At 43.4% G+C, this 25,535-nt stretch overlaps 2 protein-coding genes and 1 long non-coding RNA gene across 6 annotated transcripts; 2 read left to right on the top strand and 1 right to left on the bottom strand.

The window, feature by feature from the left end:
• Positions 1-180: 180 nt before the first annotated feature.
• Positions 181-6,584, bottom strand: LOC118291929. The gene is made up of 3 exons (XR_004786791.2): positions 6,447-6,584; positions 1,240-1,307; positions 181-1,051 (listed from the first exon to the last, which is right to left on the bottom strand). It is a non-coding gene; the product is annotated as an uncharacterized LOC118291929 (long non-coding RNA).
• LOC118291928 (receptor-transporting protein 3) lies at positions 3,574-5,525 on the top strand. Its single transcript, XM_035620480.2, has 3 exons — positions 3,574-3,739; positions 4,069-4,240; positions 4,824-5,525. The coding sequence occupies exons 1-3, from the start codon at positions 3,724-3,726 to the stop codon at positions 5,179-5,181; spliced, it is 546 nt and encodes a 181-aa protein (XP_035476373.2). The 5' UTR covers positions 3,574-3,723; the 3' UTR covers positions 5,182-5,525.
• Positions 6,542-25,252, top strand: LOC118291927 (ankyrin repeat and IBR domain-containing protein 1-like). 4 transcript variants are annotated; one of them, XM_047330143.1, is made up of 21 exons: positions 6,542-6,697; positions 10,207-10,543; positions 12,964-13,135; positions 13,288-13,419; positions 14,000-14,191; positions 14,520-14,637; positions 14,754-14,974; positions 15,676-15,764; positions 15,880-16,024; positions 16,239-16,399; positions 16,802-16,890; positions 17,291-17,421; positions 17,546-17,680; positions 17,767-17,853; positions 17,987-18,053; positions 18,295-18,440; positions 18,940-19,118; positions 19,260-19,311; positions 19,484-19,537; positions 19,680-19,809; positions 20,165-25,252. In XM_047330143.1, exons 2-21 carry the CDS (start codon positions 10,356-10,358, stop codon positions 21,661-21,663), a joined length of 3,987 nt encoding a protein of 1,328 aa, XP_047186099.1. In that variant the 5' UTR covers positions 6,542-6,697; positions 10,207-10,355; the 3' UTR covers positions 21,664-25,252. The 4 variants fall into 4 exon arrangements, with proteins under 4 accessions (XP_047186099.1, XP_047186100.1, XP_035476372.2 ...); XM_047330144.1 differs by having other exon boundaries at positions 6,543-6,697; positions 17,297-17,421; positions 20,162-25,252; XM_035620479.2 differs by having other exon boundaries at positions 6,543-6,697; positions 20,162-25,252.
• The last annotated feature ends 283 nt before the right edge of the window (positions 25,253-25,535 follow it).

Raw genomic sequence — 25,535 nt, 5'->3', positions numbered from 1 at the left:
AGGTCCTGCAATGTAGTAATCTGCATTAAAGAAAGAGTTTGATATTTTAGGAAGTTAAATGAAATCAATCTTCTTAACTGACTTTTGGCAAGAAAACAGATGTGCTTTAAGAAGTCAAACTATTTCTGTAAGGTTAATATGTTAATATATATTAAAAATGTAATTGAAACATTTGTACTAAGTAAAAAGTTGGTAAAAATTGCATAAACATTGTAGGCACAACTATCGATAAACTATTCATTTTTTTACGTCTTTTTCCAATCTCACATCATCATCTATTAGCTCTCGAGTTCAATATGTAACATCGGCTGAGGAGAGTCACATGTATGTTGTTTGTACTGTCATACTTTGTCATAACTATTTTATTATACTCAAATCCTTGTTATTTAATTATTATAAAGACTCATTGAAAAAGGGTTGAAGTCTAATGTGACCTATTATCGTCATAAAGGTTATAATGATCCAAGGGGTGTTTGTAATATTTTGTCCACTGCAAATTTTTATCAGTGAGGCATGAGAGAATATTGAAACTTCAACACAAATTGAACATTTTAAACCTTGTGAAAGGTTATGTTAGATGTTACATGTGATATCGTCTTCCTATTTGGTGATTGGTTCATGAGAAACTGAGTTTTCAAAGAGGAAAGAGTGAGATGAGCGATATAGAAATGAATGAGAGGGGCTTAGTGGATGAGGAATCAGAAAAGTTTGCAGGTTGCAGGATAATTTTTTCCGTTATATTTCGGACAACACTGAGGGTGTTACTTGACACATGTCCATAACAGATGTAGCTTTTGTTCCTGAGAAGATATAATCCCCTTGAATCGGTAGAAATTTGCTTCAGTTTACTGTACAAAGGTAATACAAAGACATGACTCTGAGTGTGCTCTTGTCTGGTCACTCTCTTTCTTCTCTCCCTGTTGGGAGCCCTGCATTCTCTGTGGCCCTGTGAGTTTTCCCAGCATGCTTTTCTCACGCTGTAATGTCACACCTGAGTATAAGGTGACTCTCTGGAGCCTGGGGCTTTGAGGTCATCTTTACACCACCCTGTCTGGAGGGGAGGTGCGCACACACACACACACACACACACACACACACACACACACACACACACACACACACGGCTAGTTTAACACTATACGGTAGTTTGGTGGATTTATTAAGGTGTGTTTGTGTTGAATATGTGTGTGTACACAGAGTCTCATGCCAATGAGACACCACACTCTCATTACCACCCACCTTATAATGATATGTCGTTTCATCTTATGTTTCTCCAGTCTGCATCGTGTGCAGGTGCACATTCCCCCCTGTGAACAAAACAATACAAAATGATTCTTAATTAAACAGTGAAACAATACTGACAGATTGTGTGTGCGTGTGTACAGAGAGAGATTATGTAATTGCCATTATGTTGGTATGAGAGATAGTACTCAATCAATCACATCACTGTCAAGTACTCCGATATTGGATTTGACTTATGAGCGTGTGTGTGTGTGTGTGTGTGTGTGTGTGTGTGTTTCAGGGCAAGATTCCAGGAAATGCCAAAAGTGACCTTTGACACTGTGTGTGTGTGTGTGTGTGTGTGTGTGTGTGTGTGTGTGTGTGTGTGTGTGTGTGTGTGTGTGTGTGTGTGTGTGTGTGTGTGTGTGTGCGTGCGTGCGTGCGTATTCCTGCTTAATGCAATCAGTTTTATCATTGGGTGGAGCATTGGTTTGAACCATTAACAGCTCGGGTAGAAGGAAAGTACCCGCAGAGTGTGAGGTTTTTCATTCACGGCGTCACTGCATACCTGTGACAGGTGTTGTCATCTTGAATCTATTATTACTGCTCATGAAATGACGGTAATGATTATTTTGGAAAACATTAAGCAAAACTTCACAGACGGGATACAAGTCTGAGTGAACAAGGGTCGGATTCACAAACCAGCTCAACTCCATCATTCTATCACTGTCATGCTTCATTCTGACTACTCTTACTGCCACTTATTAATAATAACTGAAGCTTGAAACAGCAAATATTTCAAGCATTTCCATTTGAATGATTGATTTTTTTTTAAAATAACCTCTTTATAAGAAATCCTCAATTCAAAATTACAGGCTGTTACACATTACAAAGGTCCTTGTGAAGGCTTGGTCTTTAACTTTGGACTTGAGGTTTGTTTTATACTTCAGCAGGCAGGTGTGCCCGAGGACCCCAGTGAGCACTCCCAGCTCTTACAAGAAGTTAAAATGTCCATGATGTGGTTGAGATCGTAGCGCGTAATAATAATCTTTATAATGATAATGATGAAACAGAGCTGGGTGTGAAAATTACGTTAGTGGCACAAAAAGAGAAGAAAGCAAGACATCGAAAACAGCTTTACCCCTTTTTTCAAAAGGGGAACGGTGACCCAGGGGAGTGTTTACACCAACAACTCTTGGTATTTAGTTTTCCATGAATGTGATATGCAGGCCGCGAGAAGGAAATGCAGATGAAAAATGTGGGCAGGATTGATAAAGGCATAACATGCAGCAGATTGATATCAGTGACCAAACAGAACAGGTTAGCAAGCCAGTTAAAAAACAACAACTCAGCGTCATGTTGGCAAACATTTTTGACAACTATAGTTGAGAACATTGTGAGCAGGAAACATTATTCTTTCAACCTGAACTAACTTGGTATAAACCAAGTTGCCTGTACAGCTAAAAAAGTGAACGAACGTTTTCACTATGTTCAGTTTTGTTGTTCTCAAGAGGTGTTGATTCACATGAAGGTCATTTTGGTGTATCCCCATTTAAATCAGTGAGGGTAAACTAACTTGTTGACTGTTCAAAAGCAACATTTGTGCAACTGTGAACGTAACAGTCAGAGCTGATGTATTGCGACGGATTAGCTCATTCGGTCATCAGGGTGATCCAGACAGCAGCTTTTCTCCAGTTTCTCCAGGAATCCACTATATTAAATGTACCTTTACTTATCGTCAGGGAAACCTGATCCAGTTGTTGTACCTCTGAGAAATAGGCTGTGGGTTGATGGAAATCCCAAGACTCTTTTAAAATACATGTTTCCACTGGGCACTCAAATATGCCACACTTGTGTTCAGCTGCACTGCAATTATATATGTTCCCTTCTGCGTTCAGTGTGTGTGTGTGTGTGTGTGTGTGTGAAAACAAGCAGTTGTCTTTTACTGCCCCCTACTGGACTGAACTCGACTGGACTGGAGTGTGTTCTTATAGCTGAAACTTTAACCACCGCTATCACACTTACAAAGATTACTGTAGTTACTGTAGTTACTGTAAATGGGGAAACAAACATGTGAATGCAACGCAAGGACACAGATTAATCGACTCATCATCACACAAGCCTGAGGAAAACTGTGGTGAGGAAAATTGGTTGCTCGAGGAAATATGAAACCTGCAAATGATTTTTTTCATGTATGACAAAATCCAAAACAAACAAAAAAACAATGACAACAAAGGTGCTGAAAAATAAGACGAGCCTTCGATTGGCTGAGCTTCAGACTGAATCACTTTGGCTGTTTGCCTTTAGTGGAGGCGGAAAACGAAAGATGGATGGAAAGCGAAACGACGGGCTGACGATAAGTTTCGTTTCCCTCGACATCAGCCACTCGGAGACAATAAATAGAGAAGCTGCGCGCAGACAAACAGTCAGAGGAAAAGACGATCGTGCCATCGCCGCTTTGCTTTAACCAGAAGCCCTGCAGACACCCGATCGTCGGACACAATGAGCAGAGCCACAGGTGACCCCCGACTCCGTGTGCAGTTTGTTCACATGCTTGTCACTCCGGTGCAGCGCGACGATCGTGTTGATCGATTCGATGCCGTTGCTGCAACGTCCCCAGCGTTTGTAGGATCAGCTGCAATGACTGCGTCTCTTGCATGTTGATGTGATGGGACCTTTGAGTCAATTCAGTCGAAACCAAAACCGTTTTGGGAACTTTTCTGTAGTTTGGTCATTTTCACCAGCTGTCTATTGTTTTCTGTGCTTTGTTAAGAGACAAATATATTATTGACAACCGCGCCATCATTTGGAATTTGAATTTTTCTTCCCCCCCACACACTTGTGCAGACTGGGTTCCTGCCTTGTGGCTGGACACCTTCAGCGAGTTGCTGAATGAGGACAATGAGCTGGACTATGGAGACCAGTGGACTCTCAACTTTAACTACCGTCAGACAAACACAGTCACCAACGAGGAGAGGAAGAGGGGCTGGAAGGTCTTCTGCCACTATACCCATGCAAAGTATGTGTCCTTATATATCCAAATATATGACTTTAAGCTATTTACAGTAATGCAGTAGTTATTCGACTTCAATAAGATAAAAGATATGTTGTATTAGAAAAAGGAGCGAACATTGTTTTTGTTCTAGTAAGAATTTAAATAGTGGCAAAATACACATGTAGTGTTGTTATGCTTTCTCGGACATTCCTTGAGCAACTTAATGCCATCATGATGAAATGAGTGTGATGGGGGCAGTTGATATGCAGTAATAAAAAAAAGTAATGAAAAACATAAAATGGTGACATTTCTGTGTAAACACTCGACCCTGGTTAAAACAGGGCGACTGCTACTGTGACTCAGAGGAGGACATTGAATTAAAATTTTCAATGTGTGGGATTTAGTGGCATCTAGCGGTGAGGTTGCAGATTGTAACTAACTGACCTTAAGGCAATGAAGTTATAGGAGGCGTGGACCATTTTCAACTGGAATTATGGGATTGAAAATTCAGATACTCAAAAGCATTCATATGGACCACAGATAGCTGTAGACATGAGAATACCTCTGAGTGTCTGCTTCTAATGAACGGTCTGCTTTTATCCCCCAGTTTCCGGTGTGGATCCTGCTCCAAGACCTGGCCCTCAGCGCGGGTGTTGGTGTTGTTCCGTTACCGGCTGCAGAAAAACCGGGGGACAGCGGTCATGCGGCCCTTTGGTCAGACCTGCCGCAGTTGTGAAAGCGATGAGTTTGAACTCCCTGGTTTTTCCCTGGAAGAGGTTAAACATGCTTTGCTCAGGCTGTTTTCCAAAATCAAGAAGAATTGTTATGGGGAAGCGGACGAATATGAGGGTGTTGGATCATCTGACATAAAGAAGACCAAACCCCATGAGAAAACCCTATGTGAGGCCTGTAAAATGGGCATTTGCGCTCAGGATGAAGAAAGTTGCTCTCAGGATGATGACTAGAATCTGACAGATTTTCTGCTTATTGTTTGAGATGCTCATGTTCTCTATTACTTTCTTTGGGTGGTAACGCGGTTTCCGATAGCCGTGGGCTGACACTCAAGTCTCGTTTTAACGGCAACATTTCGGAAAACGTTAACCCAACAGTCGCTTTCTAGTTGGTTTAGTCATTCACAGCGACACTGACAGTGTGTTGAACCAAATAGCTTAAACTGTTCTTTATTTTATTTTGAAGCTTTGAAGGTAGATATTGTATGTGGCTATTAATAAGAGTTGTTAAAAAGTTTATTTTTTCATGGTTTTGTGTATGAGCATGGTGACCAAGAGATAAAAACAATTTTACCCTACCATACATGTACTCATCTGTTTTATATTATTTTATACTCCGCACTTATTAATCCTTCTCTGTAAATTAGTTTATGTATTTGATAAGTTTAGTTACCCGTTACTTTTCAGACAAATATTTAACATGTGAAACATATGAGAGGTATAGATTAATCTACATAAATAAAATTATATATATATATATATATATATATATATATATATATATATATACAGTTTTAGCAATATAGTAAAGGGGTCAAGGGTCTCAAACTAAAGAGGCTGGGAATCAATGTAAACATACAAATGAAAGACTTTTACTCTTCAGCCAATGTGGACTAGCAGATCAACCATAACTGCAAGCACTGAAACTGATGAAACCGACAAATTAATGCCTCACCATACAGTTTTCCATATTTTATCTTGACTTTACTTTAAAAAAACAACAACCAAAACTTGTGTGTTTCTATATATATTATATATGTATATTTAAATATATCATCAGCTGATATTTTTAAGAAACAAATAAATGCAAATTTCTTTTCTCAATTTTGCGTTGCTCTACCTTTAAAAGTATCGTTCAGTTTGGTGGCCTCTGTGACCTCACGCAAATCCACATAAAAATAATGGGGAACAAATATTAGTAAGCCTGTGCCATAGTCTGACTCAATTGTCTATCGTCTTACTGCACAGTACACAGACACTTTTTATGTAGCTTAGCATGTTTGCACAAGGCACTTACATAGCTAGCTTACTAGCTAAGCCAGTGACATTAAGAAAATTGCATTATAAAAGAATATATTTATTGAACAAATTAGAATTCAATTTATATATTTGTTCTCTCCATTGACATAATTGTTCATTTGATAAATGAATTGAATTTTAATATCAACATTTTGGACTTCCGGTTCCATACCTAAAACCGAGCGAGGCTTTGAACTCACCGACCAATCAGGTGAGAGTAGTGCCGAGCATGCGCAGTGGTGTTTTTTTCCTCTTTGGCAGCAACAACAACACTCAGAGGAGATCCGTCTCGCCCCTCCACTCTCAGCAGCAGCACCACCGTCGTCCTCGCCGGGTCCGGTGGCGGAGAGGATGGTCCAGCGGGAAAGCGACCGAGGCTGCGCATGACAGCGACAAGACGATGGCTCTGGATCTCCGAACGTGCTGCCGAGTGACCAAGTGAGCCGACCGGGTGGGTAAAACGGCGCAGCTGTGCCGCTGCGGGGTTCGGTGGTCGAGGCTAACACGGCGCGCTAACGTGCCGCGAACCCGGGAGAGGGAGAGCGACGCGGACGGTGTTTGCTAGCGGCGGCGAGGGCAGGGGGGGCGGGCGGGCTTTCTCTGGGTGGTAACGCGGTTCTCCACAGCCGTGGGGGTGGGAGGGAGGGGGGACGCTTAACACTCAAGTCGAGGCGTCTTATTAACGGACAACGTTCACGCATCACTCGCGTTTCCAGTGGCTGCAGTCATCCACAGAGACACTGACAGTGTCGAACAAAGGAGCGTCAACCGAGGGGCCGCATGGACACGCACACGAACACGCAGCGAGGAGTCGCCTGCTGTTTGTTTCGTGCCGACACACTTTCTGCGGGGTCTGACCTGCATGTCGAGCCGACACACGTCGACCGAGCCGATCGCGGTGAACAGACCCGAGTGATCGTTGAGGGAAGAAGTTGCTACTGTGCTTCACCGTGTCGCTTTTTTTTGTCTTTCTTCTTTCGCCTACACAAGTTTCTCTGTCTCCTCTGTCAACCTGACCGTGGCCCCCTCCAGCAGCAGCAGCAGCACGATCCACCCACACTCCTGGTGAAGCTAATGTGAATCAGCTGGCAGCGATGACACTGTAGCGGCTGTCTCTTGTTTTAAAGACACCGTGGCTGTAGATTTGACTTTTCAGGCTTGAATGCCACGTTCTTTTTGGTTCAGTAAAGTCTACAATGAATCTGAGCTGTGGCCGAATATAGCTGTGACTGGAAACTTACCTCAGAGTTGAGGTGCCATATTATTATTATTATTATTATTATTATTATGATGATGATGTTAGGAATGACAGCAAGTGCCCATTGTAGGCCTGCGACTAAGGATGGTCTTCAGTCTTCAGTCTTCAGTCGTTTATCAAGCAAAACTACCAAACACTCTACACATCCATCCCCTCAGAAGAGACGAGTTGTCGTTTCCTCTGTTCCAGTATCGCAGCAAACTGAAAATATTTTTTGTTTGGGACTGCTCCTCGGGCAGAACGAGATTTTTTCTCTCTCCTCCTTGTGCTTTAGGAAGTAGTGAGAGCCATTACTCACACTTTTCCGCCATTTCATTGACCGAACGATTCATTGATTAATCGAGAATGTAGTTGTTGTATTTGTCACTTATGGAAAAACTGAGAAAAGTTGCCGCCCTAATCTTGTCTTCTTGATTTGAAAACATTGGGGTCAAACATGTCTTGTTTTGTTTTGACCAACAGTTCAAAAAACATCTTCCGTTACAGTGACGCCAAGCACGAAGAAGAGGGGATTGTTTAGTGCTTGCAGATTATTTTCCCTGACGGTCAGTTAATCAATCATTTTATCTTGAACTCCAGTCACACCCAGATTACAACATCAATTGCGATGCTGGTTGTAAAACATGGTGTCGCTTGTGATTTTGTCCTTGTGTGTTTCACTGTCTGAGTATGTGAGAAACCAAAGATGCCATGACTCGCGATTTTGTGTGCCGTGATCTTCAGACAAGATATCCAGATAAGATTCATGTGTTCAGCCTACGGAGTGAGATGTTTTTGAAAAATGAAAAACACACTAGTTGAGTTTTGAATAGTCAAGAAAACGTAACCACATTTCTTTGACCTTGATGGAAAATTTCATAAACGTGAAGCAGAATTCATGAGGAATGAATAGACAGCAGTGGTTTTTCGAAAAAACAACTTTATTTTTAACACATGTACGATAAGTACGGCGACAAACTCAATGCAGTAGGCCTACAGTTCAAATGAGGTAATAAATCTACATTTATGGACATGGATCCCAGACAAGCATTCACGGATTTTGATAAGTTTTGGATTGTACCACAAACATAAAAAATATGTACTCTGTTGTTTCTACATTTACGTGATTCAGCCCAGATGAAAGTCGCAGTCATTTGTTGCTTTCAACGCAGTTGTCCTCCTGGTTGAGGTAGCGCTTCATCTCTGTATTTATTGTTTATTGGTAGTTGGCAAACCAACATGCATGGTGCATTACTACCACCAAGTGGACTGGAGTCACTACTCACTAATCATGGGCTCTCTGTTTCATTATGTTCCACTCAGGAGAGTCTGTTGAGTCAAGTGCGACGATGCCTACTGGTAAGAATCGGTGTACTGGTCCAGGCCGGTGTTTGGATTGACATTGAACCGGTATGAACGTTTTTACTCCCGCCCAACCCCAGTCCAGACTTCCTGTCCTTATTTAGAGCGAGACACAGAGAGAGACTGGCAGAGATACACAGAGGAGTGACGTGAACTGGAAGTAAACCAGGGTGCACAAAAAAGTGAGGCAAGCAGACACTGACCTATTAACTATAGTAAACCCCATCTCCACCACTACCCTTCCAAATATACACAAACACACACTCATACCTCTTTCACACACAAGATCCAGTCTGACCCGTGCATCGCAGGAGCAGAACTCGAACAAAACGTTGGCTATTATTTGTGAGTGGTGGCAGCTTTTGTGCGACCCGTCTGTCTCCCTCTGTTAGTGTACGTTTTCCCTTTCTCTCACTGCATTGAAATGGGAGGCAGACGAGGGGGAGGCAGCCAGCCGCGTTATTCAAATGTTCCAGGGCCTGGCCAGGCCGTGGCCAACTGTAGTCGGGCTAAAAGAAGCTCTTTGTGGGGGCCAGACAGATGGCCATAGAATGAAGACTGTAATGATACTCTCAGCGGCCCAACACACAGGCACATGCACAGACTCCAAGGGAGAGAAAGAAGGAGAGGTGGAAGAGGAAGGAAATGAAGCAGAACACGTGGATAAAGATAGTGATTATGAACAATGTGTGACAGGAGAGATTGCATGTTTGTTTGTTTCCCATATCTGTTTCCTTTCACCTCACTGCTTTTACTTGTGGTGTTATTGTTCTGTCATTTAAAAAAAAAAACAGCCCGCTCATCGTGCCAACTAATTGAGTTAAAATTCACAGGGAGACGTGGAAGAGAATGACAAGATCGTTATATCTGCGGGAGGTTTATCAGCTGTTGCTAGGCAGGTAAACTCAGCTGTGCCTAAACTGAACTGGCATTGGACAGCTGAGGTAATATTGACCATGCCTTTCATCAACTGACTAACAAATCGATGGCTTGGATATCATTGACTTTCCTCTCTGGCCTGCCCTCTTTATAATTATCTCTCTGTCTTTCAAGCTTCTTTCTTCTGTCCCTCTGTTTCCCCCCCTATTTCTGGTAAGATTACATCCTTTGCTGCAGCACAACAACTGATCGATGGATGGATGGATAGATGGATTGATTGATTGAGCCACTCTCTATCTCTCCCCGTCTCGCTCCCTCCATGCTTCTTCAGCTCCCGTTTTCTGTGTTGTTCATTTTATTTAGTCTCCTTTTTCATATCTTCAATTTGTTTTCCTTCCATTTTAATGCTTTCTTCTCGTGTCCCTCTTTCCACCATCTGTTTCTCTCTAATTTAACTGCCTCTGTCTCTCTCTCACTTACAGGTCAGGATAACGCGGAACCATGTTGCTCTAAGTTGTAACCTGTGGTGAACGGAGGAGGAGGAAGAGGAGGAGGGAGGTGTGGGCAGACAGGCAGGCAGACGGGCATCTGCCACAGCTCCCTTTAGGTGGCCTTTTGCAAGCTTGAAGCCATGGGCAACACGGCCACCAAGTTCCGCAAGGCCCTGGTGAGTGGCGACGAGGCCCTGGCCTGGCAGCTGTATGAGGGCAACCCTCAGTTCAGGGAGGGCCTGGACCCAAATGCATCGTACGGAGAGCAGTACCAGCACAACACGGCCCTGCACTATGTCTGCCGCCATGCCATGACACGTTTGCTCAGGTAAAACGCTCCCCGTTTCCATTTGGGTTTGAATTTGTTTGGGAATTTAATTGAATCATTTTCGAAGCTCTGGTTTATAATGTTGTTATGCAGGTGTCTAATACGGTTACAAAAGCTGTGAGTCATACTAAATTGAATAATACTGAGCAGTATGTCGGCTTTCAGGGTCATTATTGTGTTTTTTAGAGGCAACTTACTATACAGAGGTACAAAAAGGCGAGTTGCTTATGTTGTCTGTGTAAATGTTAAAGCACAAAAAATGCATTAGCCACATGGAGCAGTGGTAATTAAACCATCACTAACACTTCTTTGTGAACTTGTGTTAGCCACACATGGTTTTCATAGTGCGAGTACTTGTACGCCTGTGAAAACAGTCCTGTTAAGGTCGTCCGCGACTTTCTACTGATGTCATCAGGGTCACATTGAACTGGGCTTAACACTTCAAGCATGGGGGATGTGGGGGATGTGGAGTGAGATCTGGGCACCAGTTTGAACCCTATCAAACAGAGAGGGTGTGACTAATGACACACCAGCATGCTCTTCCTTGGAAAATGTAATGAGAGCAACTTTACAGGACTGTCACTGAGTGTAACACAACCTAAAAAAAGGGGTCAATCTAAAAAACACATGGAAAACAAGATATCTGTGTGTCACTTCACCCCCTGCAGCGATGATTAAGCTGCTGGCCATGACCAAGACAGCTGATTCAGTGACTCAGTAGCCGTCCTCACCACCACCTCCTCCTCCTCTTCCTCTTCCTCTTCCTCCTCCTCCTCCTTTCTGTTGCCCTTTCTTTCCATGATCATGGGGGGGTCGGTGGTGTCAGAGGAAGCTGTTTGAAAAGGCCAGTCAATTATCTGAGCATCTGTGTGCGCGCACACACGCATGTGTGTTCGACTCCACAACTGCTTAATGTGTCCAAGTCTGCGACTGTAACGCAGTGAATCAATCGGTGTGCTATTTGTGTCCCTTCCCACTAACCTGTAATGGGTCAGCGACGTGCCGAATGCGGCTCTTGGCTCCTGATAAGCATCAGAGGAAATGCTTATTTGTTCCAACTGCTCAATTGGACAGAGGCAGGCAGAGAGATGACTGAGAGAAAATCTCAGACAAAATAAAGACCCGAGGAGGACGAGCGTGGGCTGGTGGACGCAGAGTCTGTTTTTCAGATTATTTTTAACATTATCTGCTTCATGTTCATTTTCTCTCTTCCAGTCATCTCTCTGGGTTTGGATTGGCTGGTAATCCCATGGGATGTGCAAATTAGGAAATAACAAGTAGACCTATTGCTGGATAAATTGGTGTAGTTCAGAAAGTGTTACCCTTTCTCCACAACAACTAATTACACGGCATTAATGACATGTATATAACAACTCTGACTTGGTTACTTATTCATGAACCGTTGACTTTCTGCCATTTGAAGGAGCAAAGATATTAGGGAAATGAATTTGTCAACATGCGGCAACCTTTTTTTTTTTCTCTTAAATGTTATGCGTTTCTCCACGGAGGTTTCCTGCCATTGTCAAATCACAGCACAGTTTTTTCGTGATTGACTGTTGCAGCAATACGAGACAACCCCCAGCCTGTTGTTCCTAGTAGACTGATATGAGGCCCATCCATCCTGAACATGCAGCTTTATGTATGTGTTCGTGTGTGTGTGGGGGGGTTTATGGGGTGATGGGAGGTGTTGAGTTGTAGTTTAGTGATTATTGCTGTGTGGGTGAATTAGCAGTGGCTTGTGGCTGACTGGATAAGAAGGTCATAAGGGTGAGAGCAGGAGAGCATTGGAAGAACAGGCTGAAGTACTGCACAATAAGGTAACATTCAGACACTATATCAGTAGTTATTACTGCTGTGGCCGTATTTGCAGAGAGGGTGCAAAGCATTTATTAATGGATTCCAACAGTGGAAATCCTATGACATCTTATTATTTCCCATTGATGCACCCTTGTTATACCACAGATGAAAAAGGAACAGGATTGGAAGGGACACTAAAGGGAAGGAGGGAAGAGTGTGTAAAGGATAAAAAAGCAGAAATGGAAGTTTTCAAAATGAAAGAAATGCATAAAGAAACTGGAAGAGGAAGAAAAGGAATAGGTGGAGCCAGATAAAAGAAAAGTGGAAAACTAATTAGCAAATGGAGCTTTTGAAAGACAAAGAGCAGGGAAACAACAATTTACTAAATAGAATTGCAACCACAGCCGGGCTCCCAGTGCAACTGGCACATCCATCACCATCAGAGTGTGTTTATGTATACGTGTGTGTGCATCCGCCAGCCAGCATGTCCATTATCTCAGAGATGTTAAACAGAAATAGTCAATATTCTGCCATCTTTCTTCTCTCGCCGGCTTTCTTGCTGCCCACCAAAATGTAAGCCTTGTCTGTCTGCTCTTTTATTCTCTCTTGCCTTCATTGTGTAGGTCGTTCTTGTTCAGCAAAGAGGGGAACCCCAACAAGCGTAATGTGCACAATGAGACGTGCCTCCATGTGTTGTGCCAAGGGCCGCAGATCCTACAGCTGGCAGAGGGAGCGCTGTCACCGCGACTGGCCCGGCCACAGAGGGACGAGCAGCGTCGTGCGGACTGCTTGCAGGTACCAGCGCGAGCACAGACAATTATAGCTCAGTGTACACATTCACATTTTCTGTGGGGAAAAAAAAAGTTGCATAGTATAACATCATTGGTTCCGTTGAAGTTGACATCCAAATAATGTTGTGTGTGTATTTGCGAATTCCCCTCTGCCAGATGATCCTGAGCTGGACCGGGGCCAGGCTGGAGGGAGGCCAGTATGAGAAAGCCAACGTTAATGCTACCGACAACCACCACAGCACCTGTCTGCACTACGCTGCTGCTGCAGGCATGAAGAGCTGTGTGGAGGTGAGAGAAAGTGCTCTGAAATTCCAAACTCGCATTTGAAAGAGATGTCATGTGTGCGTGGCAGAGGTCTGTGTTCTTTAAGATTTGATTTGGAAAAGATTTTACAGCCAGTAAAAGATGTAGGAGGAGGGTTATGCCCGTCCTTGCATCGGGGGCATCTGCTTTGTGTTTCATATCTGTCAGATCGAAATAGTGCTTCCTTCCTCTCTTGTTTTTAAAGATTTTGCAGCCTTTGAATCAAATCTTTTGAATTAAAAGACAATTGAGCTCAGCTCTGAAATGGGGTGAAAAAACAACCCAGATATTTACTTTTTTAAGATAAAAAGATTGAACATGTTTTTACTCATCTACATTCTCTTCTTTCATCTTTTATGCAACCCCTCATAATCTGTGTTTACACCTTTTTTTTGATGTGCACACTTTAACACGCCTACATTTTACTAAACCTCTACCATCTTTGTTTACTCTTTCTCTACTTCCCTTCACTCTTAATTATTGTTCCCTCTCTATTATCCATTTCACTCCCTTTTCTCCCATTTCTTTTGTTCTCATGTCTCTCCCTCCTCGTCCCTCCCTCTAGCTGTTAATCCAGAGTGAGGCGGACCTCTTTGTGGAGGACGAAGACAAACTGACGCCATGTGACCATGCCGAGCGGCATCACCACACTGATCTGGCCCTCAGCCTGGAGTCACAGATGGTTTTTTCCTCCTCTTCAGCTCAGCAGTCAAACACAGATGCACATGGTGAAACCAACCTGCTGCAATACAAGGAGGTGAGACCACAGTTATGAGAGCCGGGGGATTTCCTGCTGGCCTGACTTTTAAATTTAACATCTCACAAATCTTAGTAAGTCGGCGTTGCAACTTTTAAGCATCTGCTTCGTAAATTGTTTTTACTTTGATGACATCTTGCATGGGAAATACTTGACCTTAGTCCTTTTCATTTTTCCTATGTTATCATTTTCACTACGTTAACACTAAACATATCTCCAGCTCATGCCTTTCTCGTGTTTAATATCTTATTCTTCTTACAATTTCTTTCATTTTGTCTCCTAATTGGTTTCCCTCTGATATGTTTTTCTGCTTCTCCTGTCCTTTCAGCCTTACGAGGGACTAAAGCTGCAGGACCTGCGCAGACTGAAGGACATGCTGATTGTGGAGACAGCCGACATGCTGCAAGCCCCCCTTTTCACTGCTGAGGCGCTGCTCCGAGCACATGGTGAGTTTGTCTTCTACAGAAAGTTCATACACGACTTTCACTTAACACTGTGGTTGCAATTTTTATTTAGCAAAAAAGATGAATATGTTTAAAAGTTGTTCCCTTTTGTGTCTCAGACTGGGACAGAGAAAAGCTTCTGGAGGCCTGGATGTCAGACGCCGAGGGCTGCTGTCAGCGTTCGGGCGTGGCCATGCCCACCCCACCACCAAGCGGCTACAACGCCTGGGACACCCTACCCTCGCCCCGCACCCCGAGGACCCCGCGCTCACCCCTCACACTCACCCTCACCTCTCCCACTGACAGCTGCCTCACACCTGGAGAAGAGGGCCTGGCTACGGTGGGACACGGCTTTGTGATTTAAATAGGACAAGATTTTTAAATTACCCCCCATAGATACAGCAAATCTGTTTTTCGTTGATATTTATTTGAAGGAATAATCTATTCTATTAAAGAGGGTTTGTGGGTAAGGTTGTGGTGACGACATTAATGCAAATTGTAGATACTAGTCCAACCAAGACCACAGTGTATACTTAGGATTACATGAATGAATGGACTGACGTGTGTTAAGACATCGCAAACTTGTCCTGAACAAAAGGTCTCACTCATTTGATTACAGTAGGTTAATGTCCAATCTTAACTGAGCCAAGGAGGTCATAGGTTATATTTCTAGATCTTTGTAATTGCGCATTACAACCTGTTGTCTACTTTCTTTTCTTTCTGTTGACGCTGGTATAATGGCACATCCTGTTCTTTTCATTTGTCTGCTTGCTGTGGTTTAACTTCAAGTCTTCTAAAATGTTCGGTATAATAAAACCAAAGTATGGACCTTCGAAAAAATGTTCCACTGCATATTCTCTCAAACAGTACGACAACTAAATGCTCTCTCACACAGTCTGTGTTATTTTATCCTTCCCCTGTGTATAATGATGGGGATGACATTCCAAAAAGTACTAAATTTTCAATAAACTGAATATATAGGTATCATTATGCTATCGTATAGTGTAAATCATGCGATTTGTCTCTCTTGTCTACCTGCAGTGTGGAATCTGTCTCTGCTCTATCTCAGTCTTTGAGGACCCAGTGGACATGTCCTGTGGACATGAGTTCTGCAGAGCCTGCTGGGAGGGGTATGGGCCTGTGTTTGTGTGTGTGTGAATTATCCTGCGTACTTCAGTGCGTTACCATCCATCCATGTCACTGCAATTTTCTTTCCCCCCCCCCCCCCCCCCCCCCCCCCCCCAGGTTCCTCAATGTAAAGATTCAGGAGGGTGATGCACACAATATTTTCTGCCCGGCATATGAGTGTTATCAGTTGGTGCCCGTGCATGTGATAGAGAGTGTGGTTTCCAGGGAGATGGACCAGCGATACCTTCAGTTCGACATCAAGGTAAAACACACAACATGCACACCTGGTGGAGGCACAACACAGCTAAAGAAATGCTTCTCTGTCCCTTGCCTAACTCCTTCAACAGATCAGTATGAAATCTCTTCTGCTCTTTACACACGCTGCGGTCCTTGTCCTTGTCCTATTGCTTTTATTCTGAACCCTCTCTTCCTCTCCTATCTACCTCAGCTCTCCTCTTGTCACCCCTTTTTCTCAGGCATTTGTAGAGAACAATCCTGCCATCCGCTGGTGTCCTGCAGCGCGTTGTGAGCGGGCAGTGAGGCTCACCCGGCCCGGCCCTGGGGACAGCGACCAACACAGCTTCCCCCTGCTGTCCTCCCCAGCCGTTGACTGTGGCAAGGGTCACCTCTTCTGCTGGTACACTTGACGTGATTTATTTGCTGTATACATACATGTTCACACAATGTTCTCTCTACATATAACACCTACAATATATTAATGACAGTGACTGATATGTCATTGAGTCAATGTAATATGTCCTTCCTTTCATTTCATATTGGAAAACCTGGAGGAAGAGCCCACTGTTGAAAATTATCATTACTGTTTGTAAAAGTCAGTTTTCTTTATCACAGCTATTATCTTTTTTTTTTTTTCGCCAGCCCAACAAAATATATGTAATCAGAATCTTTGACTTCATTCTTTTGTGCATCTCCCCACTCTTACCTTTCTACGAAAAGAGTGAGTTGTCATACTCCTTCAGTCTTAGTGCCTCGTATTTTATTATACACATTCTCTGTTTACAACCGTTGCTGTCTGCAGGGAGTGCCTTGGCGAGGCCCACGAGCCGTGTGACTGTCACATGTGGAGGAACTGGCTCCAGAAAGTCAAAGAGATGAAGCCTGAGGAGTGTAAGTTTGTCCTTTTTATTGTTTGTGGAGTTTTCAGATCATTTGAGCTGTGCCTCAGTAAAGCCTGCGACACAGTCAGGCAGTTAACAACAGCTGTCAGAGCAGCCGACCAGGAGGATGTGTCTGTGTTGTTTTTATAACGTAGTGGCAGGTGTTCAGCTCATGGATATTTTCTAAATGCATGCATGTGTGTGCATGTGTGGCAGGTGTTGGACAATTGAGATGTAGCTAAACTGTGTGTGTGTGTGTGTGTGTGTGTGTGTGTGTGTGTGTGTGTGTGTGTGTGTGTGTGTGTGTGTGTGTGTGTGTGTGTGTGTGTGTGTGTGTGTGTGTGTGTGTGTGTGTGTGTGTGTGTGTGTGTGTGTGTGTGTGTGTGTGTGTGTGTACACACTTTCCACAGTGGCAGGTGTGAGTGATGCCTATGAGGATGCTGCAAACTGCCTGTGGCTGTTGACCAACTCCAAACCATGTGCCAACTGCAAGTCACCAATACAAAAGAATGAAGGCTGCAATCATATGCAGTGTGCCAAGGTGAATGCACCAAGGTGTTTGTCAGCTGTGACTATATGTCAACATTTGCACAGACCATGTAACATTTCCAATATTTTATCCTGTTACGTGCTATAGTTTGGTTACAATTACTCCCTCCCTGTAGTGCAAGTATGATTTCTGTTGGATCTGTCTGGAGGAGTGGAAGAAGCACAGCTCATCAACAGGAGGCTACTATCGCTGCACTCGCTATGAGGTCATACAACAGCTAGAGGAGCAGTCCAAGGAGATGACTGTAGAGGTAAAAAAAACACGCTCAGTTGATCACACAGAGCTCACTAAATAAAAATATCCACCACAAAAGCCATAACTTCGATTTTGTTACAGGCAGAAAAGAAGCACAAAAGCTTTCAGGAGCTGGACCGTTTCATGCACTATTATACTCGCTTCAAGAACCACGAACACAGTTATAAGGTAATACTCTCTTGACCCACATGCACAGCTTCCTAACAGTTTGGAGCCGACTTGAGATTCTAAAATACCTGTGAATTAATTCCTCTGAATCTCATGATCACTACATGTCAGACATCTCCTCTCTGTCCATTAGTTGGAGCAGAAGCTGCTGAAAACCGCTAAAGAGAAGATGGAGCAGCTGAGCAGAGCCTTCATTTGCCGTAAGACTCTCTTATAGTGACCTCATCCTGTTGTTGGGAAGAACCGTGTCAGAATAGACCTTGAACATTGCTAATATGTGAAAATATATTTCTTTCAACCAAGCCACATCATGACACTGGCTAGGTTAATTAAAGTCAGAGACCAGTTTTTATAAATATTCAAATTATTACATTTCTGTCATAGTCTAAAAAAACCACTCGATCTTAATGATAAATGTGTGTCTGTATGTGTGTGTGTCAGGTGAAGGCACTCCTCCGGACACGCGGTTCATCGAGGATGGTGTGTGTGAGCTGCTCAAGACGCGGCGCGTGCTTAAGTGCTCTTACCCGTACGGCTTCTTCCTGCAGCAAGGCAGCACCCAGAAAGAGATATTTGAGCTCATGCAGGTAATCGGATTCATACAGTATCCGTCATGCATGCATCCTCTGCATGAACAAGACTAACAACCTAAAAGCCCCTCTAGTCATCCTGAAAGACTTCAGTTAATTAGACCCTTGCAGAGCAAAGTACTGTTAGGTAGATTCTCTGGCGGTCTGAACATTAGTTTTTGTACTTTTAGGTGCAGATCGAATGTAAATAATTATTCTTCAGACATTTTTGGCAGAGCACTTTTCTGTATGGCCACATTTCATAAGATACTGCGTTAACTGTTATTTGGATTTTTGATGCTTTACTATGCAAAAAAAGTTAAGTATGTTGCCTTTTGTTTTAGCTGATGTATTGCTTTCTCATAACAATACTAATCTAACTAGCAACATTACTATAATCATTTATTTTTTGGTCAAGAGTGTTTTAAGTGTTAAGATTGTAGTGATTATATGTAAGTACTGTAAAACAATTGAATTGCTGGTCTGTGAGTAATTGTTTTGGTTTGTTTCTCCCCAGACCGATCTGGAGATGGTGGTGGAGGATCTGGCGCAGAAGGTGAACCGGCCGTACCTGAGGACGCCATGCCACAAGATAATCAGTGCAGCCCGGCTGGTCCAACAGAAGAGGCAGGAGTTCCTGGCCTCGGTGGCCCGTGGCGTGGCTCCCAACGACTCTCCTGAGCTTCCCCGCAGGAAGTAAAGACACATGCCCTCACACATACAAAATGTGGTTCTTCTTTTGCTCCGGTTGAGAAATTCACAGTATAACAGAGACACTGGCAGGCATCCAGGGGACAAAGTATTGATGTAGTTAATTTGTGTTTACATTTCTTTCAGCTACCCCGGAGGATCGTGGGACTGGGAGTACCTTGGCTTTGCCTCACCTGAGGTAAACAGAGAATCTCCTGTCACACCAAAACAGTACCTTTCTTTTCTGCCAACATTTGTAGTTCTTGCTATGGTAATGCCACTCACTGTTGCAGCTGATTGCCTAGTTCTGTATGAGGCCTTGTTAATGCATGTCTACGGCTGAAGCTGACTTAGTCTGCTTATGTTTTAAGATGGGGAGTCGTCACTCTGTACTGGGAGCCGATCAGAGAGAGAGACAGTCACAGGTAATGCAGGATAGTTTCCTGGCAAATTTGTGCATGTGCATGGATTTATTTCTGTTTTTTGTTTAGTTTTTTGCCTTTGGACAACCGATACACTTGCTTCGGGTCGGTTTTATATTAACCCAGTTTGAATCCCTCTTGGCAGGATTATGCTGACATTCAGTACCGTCGCAGACACAGGCCACGGCGCAGGGGAGACATGCTGAGTCTGCACAACCTTCGAAGCAACAGCAACACACCAGAGACCAGCAGAAGAAGTGACAACACAGGTCCAGGTCTGGAAAACAGAATGTTTAATATCCTTATATAAAGACCTTTATTACAAAAGGGATTATCCAAAAGGTGTACTTACTGCACTGGTTCCATTTTCACATATACCCTATACAACAGATTTTTTTTAGAGCATTGTATTTGTACAAACTATGCATCTGCATCCAACGCCATTCCCAACCTCCATTTGTACATTCTGACTTATCACTGCACCAGACAAGCCAGCTAATTGGATTTTACTTTATTGCTCCATAAATCAGGTCTGTCAAAGCTCACAGAGCCACTGATGACTGGGATCAATTGGCGGTCAAGCCACAGAAAGAAGCCCTTGTTTTAATCTGATGTTTTCTCTTCCAGAAGGCCCAGAGAGGATCGAGGGTCGCAGGAGAGTGCTGGACTCACTGGATGAGGATGACCCGAACATCCTTCTGGCCATACAGCTGTCGCTGCAGGACTCCCGCAGAGAGCGTGGGCAGGAGGGAGGGCTGGAGGGGAGAGCGGAGCTGGAGCGTGAACTTGACAGGGTACAGGAGCGGAGGCCAGGTCCCACCGGCGACCTCGGTGAGGTTGCTCTGCACTGCCTCAACACCGACGGCCCTCCGGGAGCCAGAGGTTCCTCCTTCCCCGCTTCCCTCCTGGACCCTCCTCGCCCCCCAAACAGGACAGACTCCACCTCCCAGCCTCCCATGTCTAATCCCCTCCCCCTTCCTCCCCCACCTCCCTCTCTCAGTGCGGAGCTGCTGGAGTTGGGAGACAGCCTTATGAAACTGGGGAACATAACCACTCCTTATGACCTGAACACACTCACCCAGGAACAGCTCTGCTCGCACCACACATACAACCACAGCCCTCTCACTGCTCCCTACACCATTGAACCTGCTTATAGCGATTGCAGCCAGAGACAAGAGCAGAACGCACTGACGGCTCCGTATGTGCTCGACCATATCACCATCACGGATCCTCGCTATGACGGCAAAGAGCAGAGTTACTGCCACTCAAGTGCTTACTTGGCGGACACTGAACACACTGCCTCCTGCGCACTAGATTGCACCCAAAACCCCACACAAAACCCCACCCCTCCCTGTACATATTACCGGGAACATGCAGCCACGTATGACAGCACCCTGAGGCCAGACAGCTCTTACAACCCCTGCCCTGAACACAGTAGCTCCTACGCTCGGGAGCGACCTGCCTACGTTCTTGAACGCCCGCCCAAAACAGACCCCAAGGCCCCTGCCCAGTTGTGCCTCCCATCTCCAGAGCTTGAACCGGAGCTGCTGCTATCACCGGTGATCCCCCCAGGGGGCCCTTTTACACCCAGCGACCCTCAGAGTCTGGAGGCCTTGGACCCCACAGCCAGTGCCCAGCTGCTGGACAACATCATGGCCTGGTTCAACAACAACATCAACCCACAGAACAACCCCCAGAGCCTGGCCCTCATCCCATCCCCGCCCACCACGGAAACCGAGTCCTCACCTGACACGCACACTGAGACTGAGAGCCAGGCCTCCAGGGGCGTGACCCCCTCCCTACTCTGGCAGCCCCTGGAGGGTGAGCCAGAGTCGGACAGAGGGTCGGCGAGTCCCCATTTAGGTGCTGCTGGTGCGGAGGGCCCGAAGACATTGAGGCCCAGCACTCTGGAGCTGGAAAAAAGAGAGGCTGGCAAAGAGGGTGGGGATGGAGGGTGTGTGGCGGACCTGTCGCTGGACGAAGCGCACACACACCCATGCTCAGACTCCCAACGTGGAGACAGTCCTGCACACACTGCCCCGGCTACAGAGACAGACTTAGACCTCGTTCTTCAGCTGGAGGCGGACCAATCACCTGAGGAGTGGGAGGAGCAAGTTCACCTGGTGTGATGGAGGAGAAAAAGAAAGTTGAGCCAAGTACAGGTGGAGAGAGCAACGAGTGGGCGGGAGATGAAAGAAAAAGAAAGACCAGGAAACTAGAGCGAAGCAGTATAGGAAAAATATATTTAACAGTCAGCGATGCCTCGGTGAAAGAAGTAGGTCTTAGGGGCTCGAGTGTTTACTGTATGTATTATACTGTATTTAGAGGACATGAAGCCCTGCAGACTTTTTCCAGTAAAGATGATGTCATACGCAGTTTGATTTTTATTATTTAATATTTTTAAGTGCTTTTTGTCTGTTTTAAAAACAGACAAACTTATTCTCTGAGTGTTTAAAACAGAGAACATCAATCGAAAGCTACTGATATCACCACAACACAAAATGCTGCACATGTTTGTTTGTTTTTTTCTTATTTTATTTATTGCTCTGCCTCCTGTGTTTCTGTATTTGCCCACTCGGTTTGTTCAGGGTGAAGTTTTGGTGCTGCTGAAATCCAAACTTGCCTTGTTGTGCGCCCACTCTTCATTTACACACTGACCCAACCACGAGCTTGTTCGGAGCCCCGAGAGCCAAATGCGATGGTGTTAACTGTAATCTTGGAGCTTGTTAGCGTACTGTACAATCAGAGGGCCTAATTCAGATTTTTGGACCTTCATGCACACTGTGCCTGCTTTTAAAGAGAGCTAACGCACTACTGATTTTCCTTTTCGGTAGGCTGCACTAGAACCACAACACCTGTCTGCTCGGTGAACGTCGCACCAGAGCAACGGGCTAATCTAGACGACGTGACTGTCACAGAAGATGGAATTGTCTTGTCCCTCTGCACAGCAAGGTCAAGAGGTCAGTCTCAGCAGCTACAGAGCAGCGTTGGGAATTTAGTGTCTTGCTCAAATGCCCCTCGGCATCATGGGTGCTTGTTTTCAGGGGGTGATCCCTTTTTTATTTTTTCCTGCTCGCTGCAACATCCTGCGACTCATTCCACAAACGTCCGTCTTTGTCCGAGCTGAGCTTTCATCCACACGTTTGTAGATGTTGCAGTGTTTTAGTTGCTTTGGCTCCGTTGAAACAATTGTTTCAATTAGCAAAAACACTTGAGATGAAATGATTAATGTATACACAATGAAAACATCGCAATCAAAAAAAGTTAGTTAGGTTCGTCAAGATCATCACAATTGTTGATCACTGAATTTTAATCTGTTGCATTTTCAAATAAAATTTCAAATAGAATCGTCGAACTGTAACAACCGTCAACAATATGCTAACTTTGCTAAACATCAAAACATTTCTGTTTAATTGTTGATATAGAAACAAAGTCTGGAGCCAGACTATACATAACAGTTACTTTTTTTATCTGTACAAATCAAAATCTGGAAATTTGCAATTGCACTTCTCTGCATTAGTTCACTATTTCACCAAAAACGTTTCGATCACTTGTACGTTGGATCATCTAAAATACAGTAAGCTACTTTTATTCCTGGAAAGCATCACATTAAACCACAATGTGTTCAAGGTAAAATGTATAAAGTCAGTTTGTCTGTTTTTTTTATCAATAATTTTGCACATGTGACTGAGCTGAAGCAGTTGAAATACTGCAAATGAAAATACTTTGTTTTTCTAACTGCAGACTTGCTGTTTTTATCATATCTTTTCCACTACTGATGGATAGTACAGTGTGCTCTTGTTAGACGGGAGACGAGTTGGGTTTTTACTGTAATTTATCCATTCTTATTATATTTTTATTCCTTTTATTATAGAGATGAAATCTCTTCCAGTTGAGACCAGAGTTGTTGGGTCTGTGTGCCTTTTTTGTTTTGATTCGTGTTTGTTTTATTTGTTGGTATTTATTAGTGTCATTACTTTTCAATTATGCTGAACAGATTGCTAATGAGAGTTAGTGGAGAACACACCACTCGGCTGTTGCCACAATACACTAAGGTTCTTGATGCACATTAGAATTGTTTGTCCTTTACAGCCCTGGTTTGTCTGGCTAGGAGGATGGAGTATTTGGCCCATATTGAAGAAATGGAATTCTGAGATATCAAGACTAGAGTCTTAATATTTCAAGAATAAAGTAATGTTATGAGGTTAAGTTGTAATTGAGAAGAAAGTCATAGTATTACAAGAATTAAAAACATTACCTCCTCCAAGTCCTTTGAGTTCCTTCTTCGGCAGAGACGGTTTCTTGCACAATTCTTTCAAAGTGCTGGTACTTATGATATTTTGTTGCTGATGTGCCAAAAGATTAAGTATTTTGTTATTTTTGTGACCTAAACTATATATAACTTAACAAGATGCTCCACATTCCTCATTTTAACGCAGGCGGCAGGATGGTCTTCCCCCTCTAAAATTACATTAGATTTAAAAATCTAAACAAAATTTAGTTTTTCTTCAATATGGTCCTGATACTCCTTTGTAGACTTGACCTCATCCCCAGATAATACAGATTAATGTTTTGACCATTTTGTTCAATCAGAAACAGCTTTGATGCTGTTTTTAATTTAATTCATTTTTCAGTTATTCACACATTTGAGTTTCCACAATGATTAACAACCACTTTTATCTGAAGGTTGCTCAAGTGTAGTTGCCCTCTTGATTTCTTTGTCTTTCTTTTTTTATGTGATATAGCTCTCGGGTCTCCTGGGTTTTTCATAAGGCCTTTATCTGAAAACACTATTGCCCAACTTTGATGTTTACAGGAGAATGAAACACCGCCTGTTCTGATGAGATATGATTTAGAGCTTTGGGGACTGTAATGGTAACAATGGAATGTTTATGTCATAATCTGGAGATAATATCAAAGAAAAGTACAGAAATCCTGTCTGAGAGCAAATTCTGATGTTGTTAAAAATTCCTCCCTCTACTTTACTAAAGCGGCCAGTAAAAAAAAGAAAGAAGAGCGAACGGGACATGAAATCAAGAAAGCATCACTTATAATTATAATCATGCTTGTATAAAGTGAAATACTCAGCAGAAATGAACTTTAAGAGGATTTGACGAAGCCCTAAAATAACACCGCTAACCCTCTCGTGGTGAACATTAAACTGTGAAGGTGCTGCACAGGTTGTAGGTTCTGATGAAGTTGTTTGATGAAGCCTCCTGAGACGTGAGGGCAGCTGGTGTCGCCCCCCGACGTTTCAAACTTTGTTCACTGCTTGATCAACGAGGACTGCTTTTGGGTTGCATGGTGCAACAGTGGAACGTCTGGGGTTTTTGATTTGCACAAGCATGCTGTTAATGCATTGCACTAATCTAGTGCTGTCAGGCGAGACATGGAGAACTGATGAGTGGAGCTTTTATTATATAATTATTATTATTTTTGTTTGTTGTTTTCCAGACTGGGAATTGGATTTATGGCATCAGGTGAACAGGCCCTGTGTCATTTTGTACCCCACATGAAATGTTTATATTTTAACGATCCCTCAAACAAAGACCTCAGAATTCAAAGCAAATTTTAAAAGAAAATGAAATTGCACTCTCACAGAACTACTTGATACATTCCCAGTCGGTCCATGAGAGAGAGGTTTGATGTGTGGCCCAAACTGTAAATGAAAGTGTCAGTGCAAAGTTTATTCTCAATAAAAAAGAGCTGAAAGTGTCACTGAAAGTTATTTTTTCCCCCCTTTTTAATGTGATCTATTTTCATTTTTAGTGGAATAATTGATTTCTCTGAACACATGGTCTAGTTTATTTTTTCCAACAAATTGATGTTCATTGTTGTTTGAATACAAGATAGTGTTCGATTCTTAAATAAATAAAAATAAATATAATGTATATTTACATTTATTAATACAGCACTTGGCCACTGTAACGACTGAAATTGTGAAATACATGTCTTTGTTTTTATTTTTTGTCAGGATCGTAAAAATCACAAAACACATGTT

The sequence above is a fragment of the Scophthalmus maximus genome, chromosome 22, assembly GCF_022379125.1.
Source record: "Scophthalmus maximus strain ysfricsl-2021 chromosome 22, ASM2237912v1, whole genome shotgun sequence".
Taxonomy (NCBI): Eukaryota; Metazoa; Chordata; class Actinopteri; order Pleuronectiformes; family Scophthalmidae; genus Scophthalmus; species Scophthalmus maximus.
This window is presented reverse-complemented; position numbering and strand designations above follow the sequence as displayed.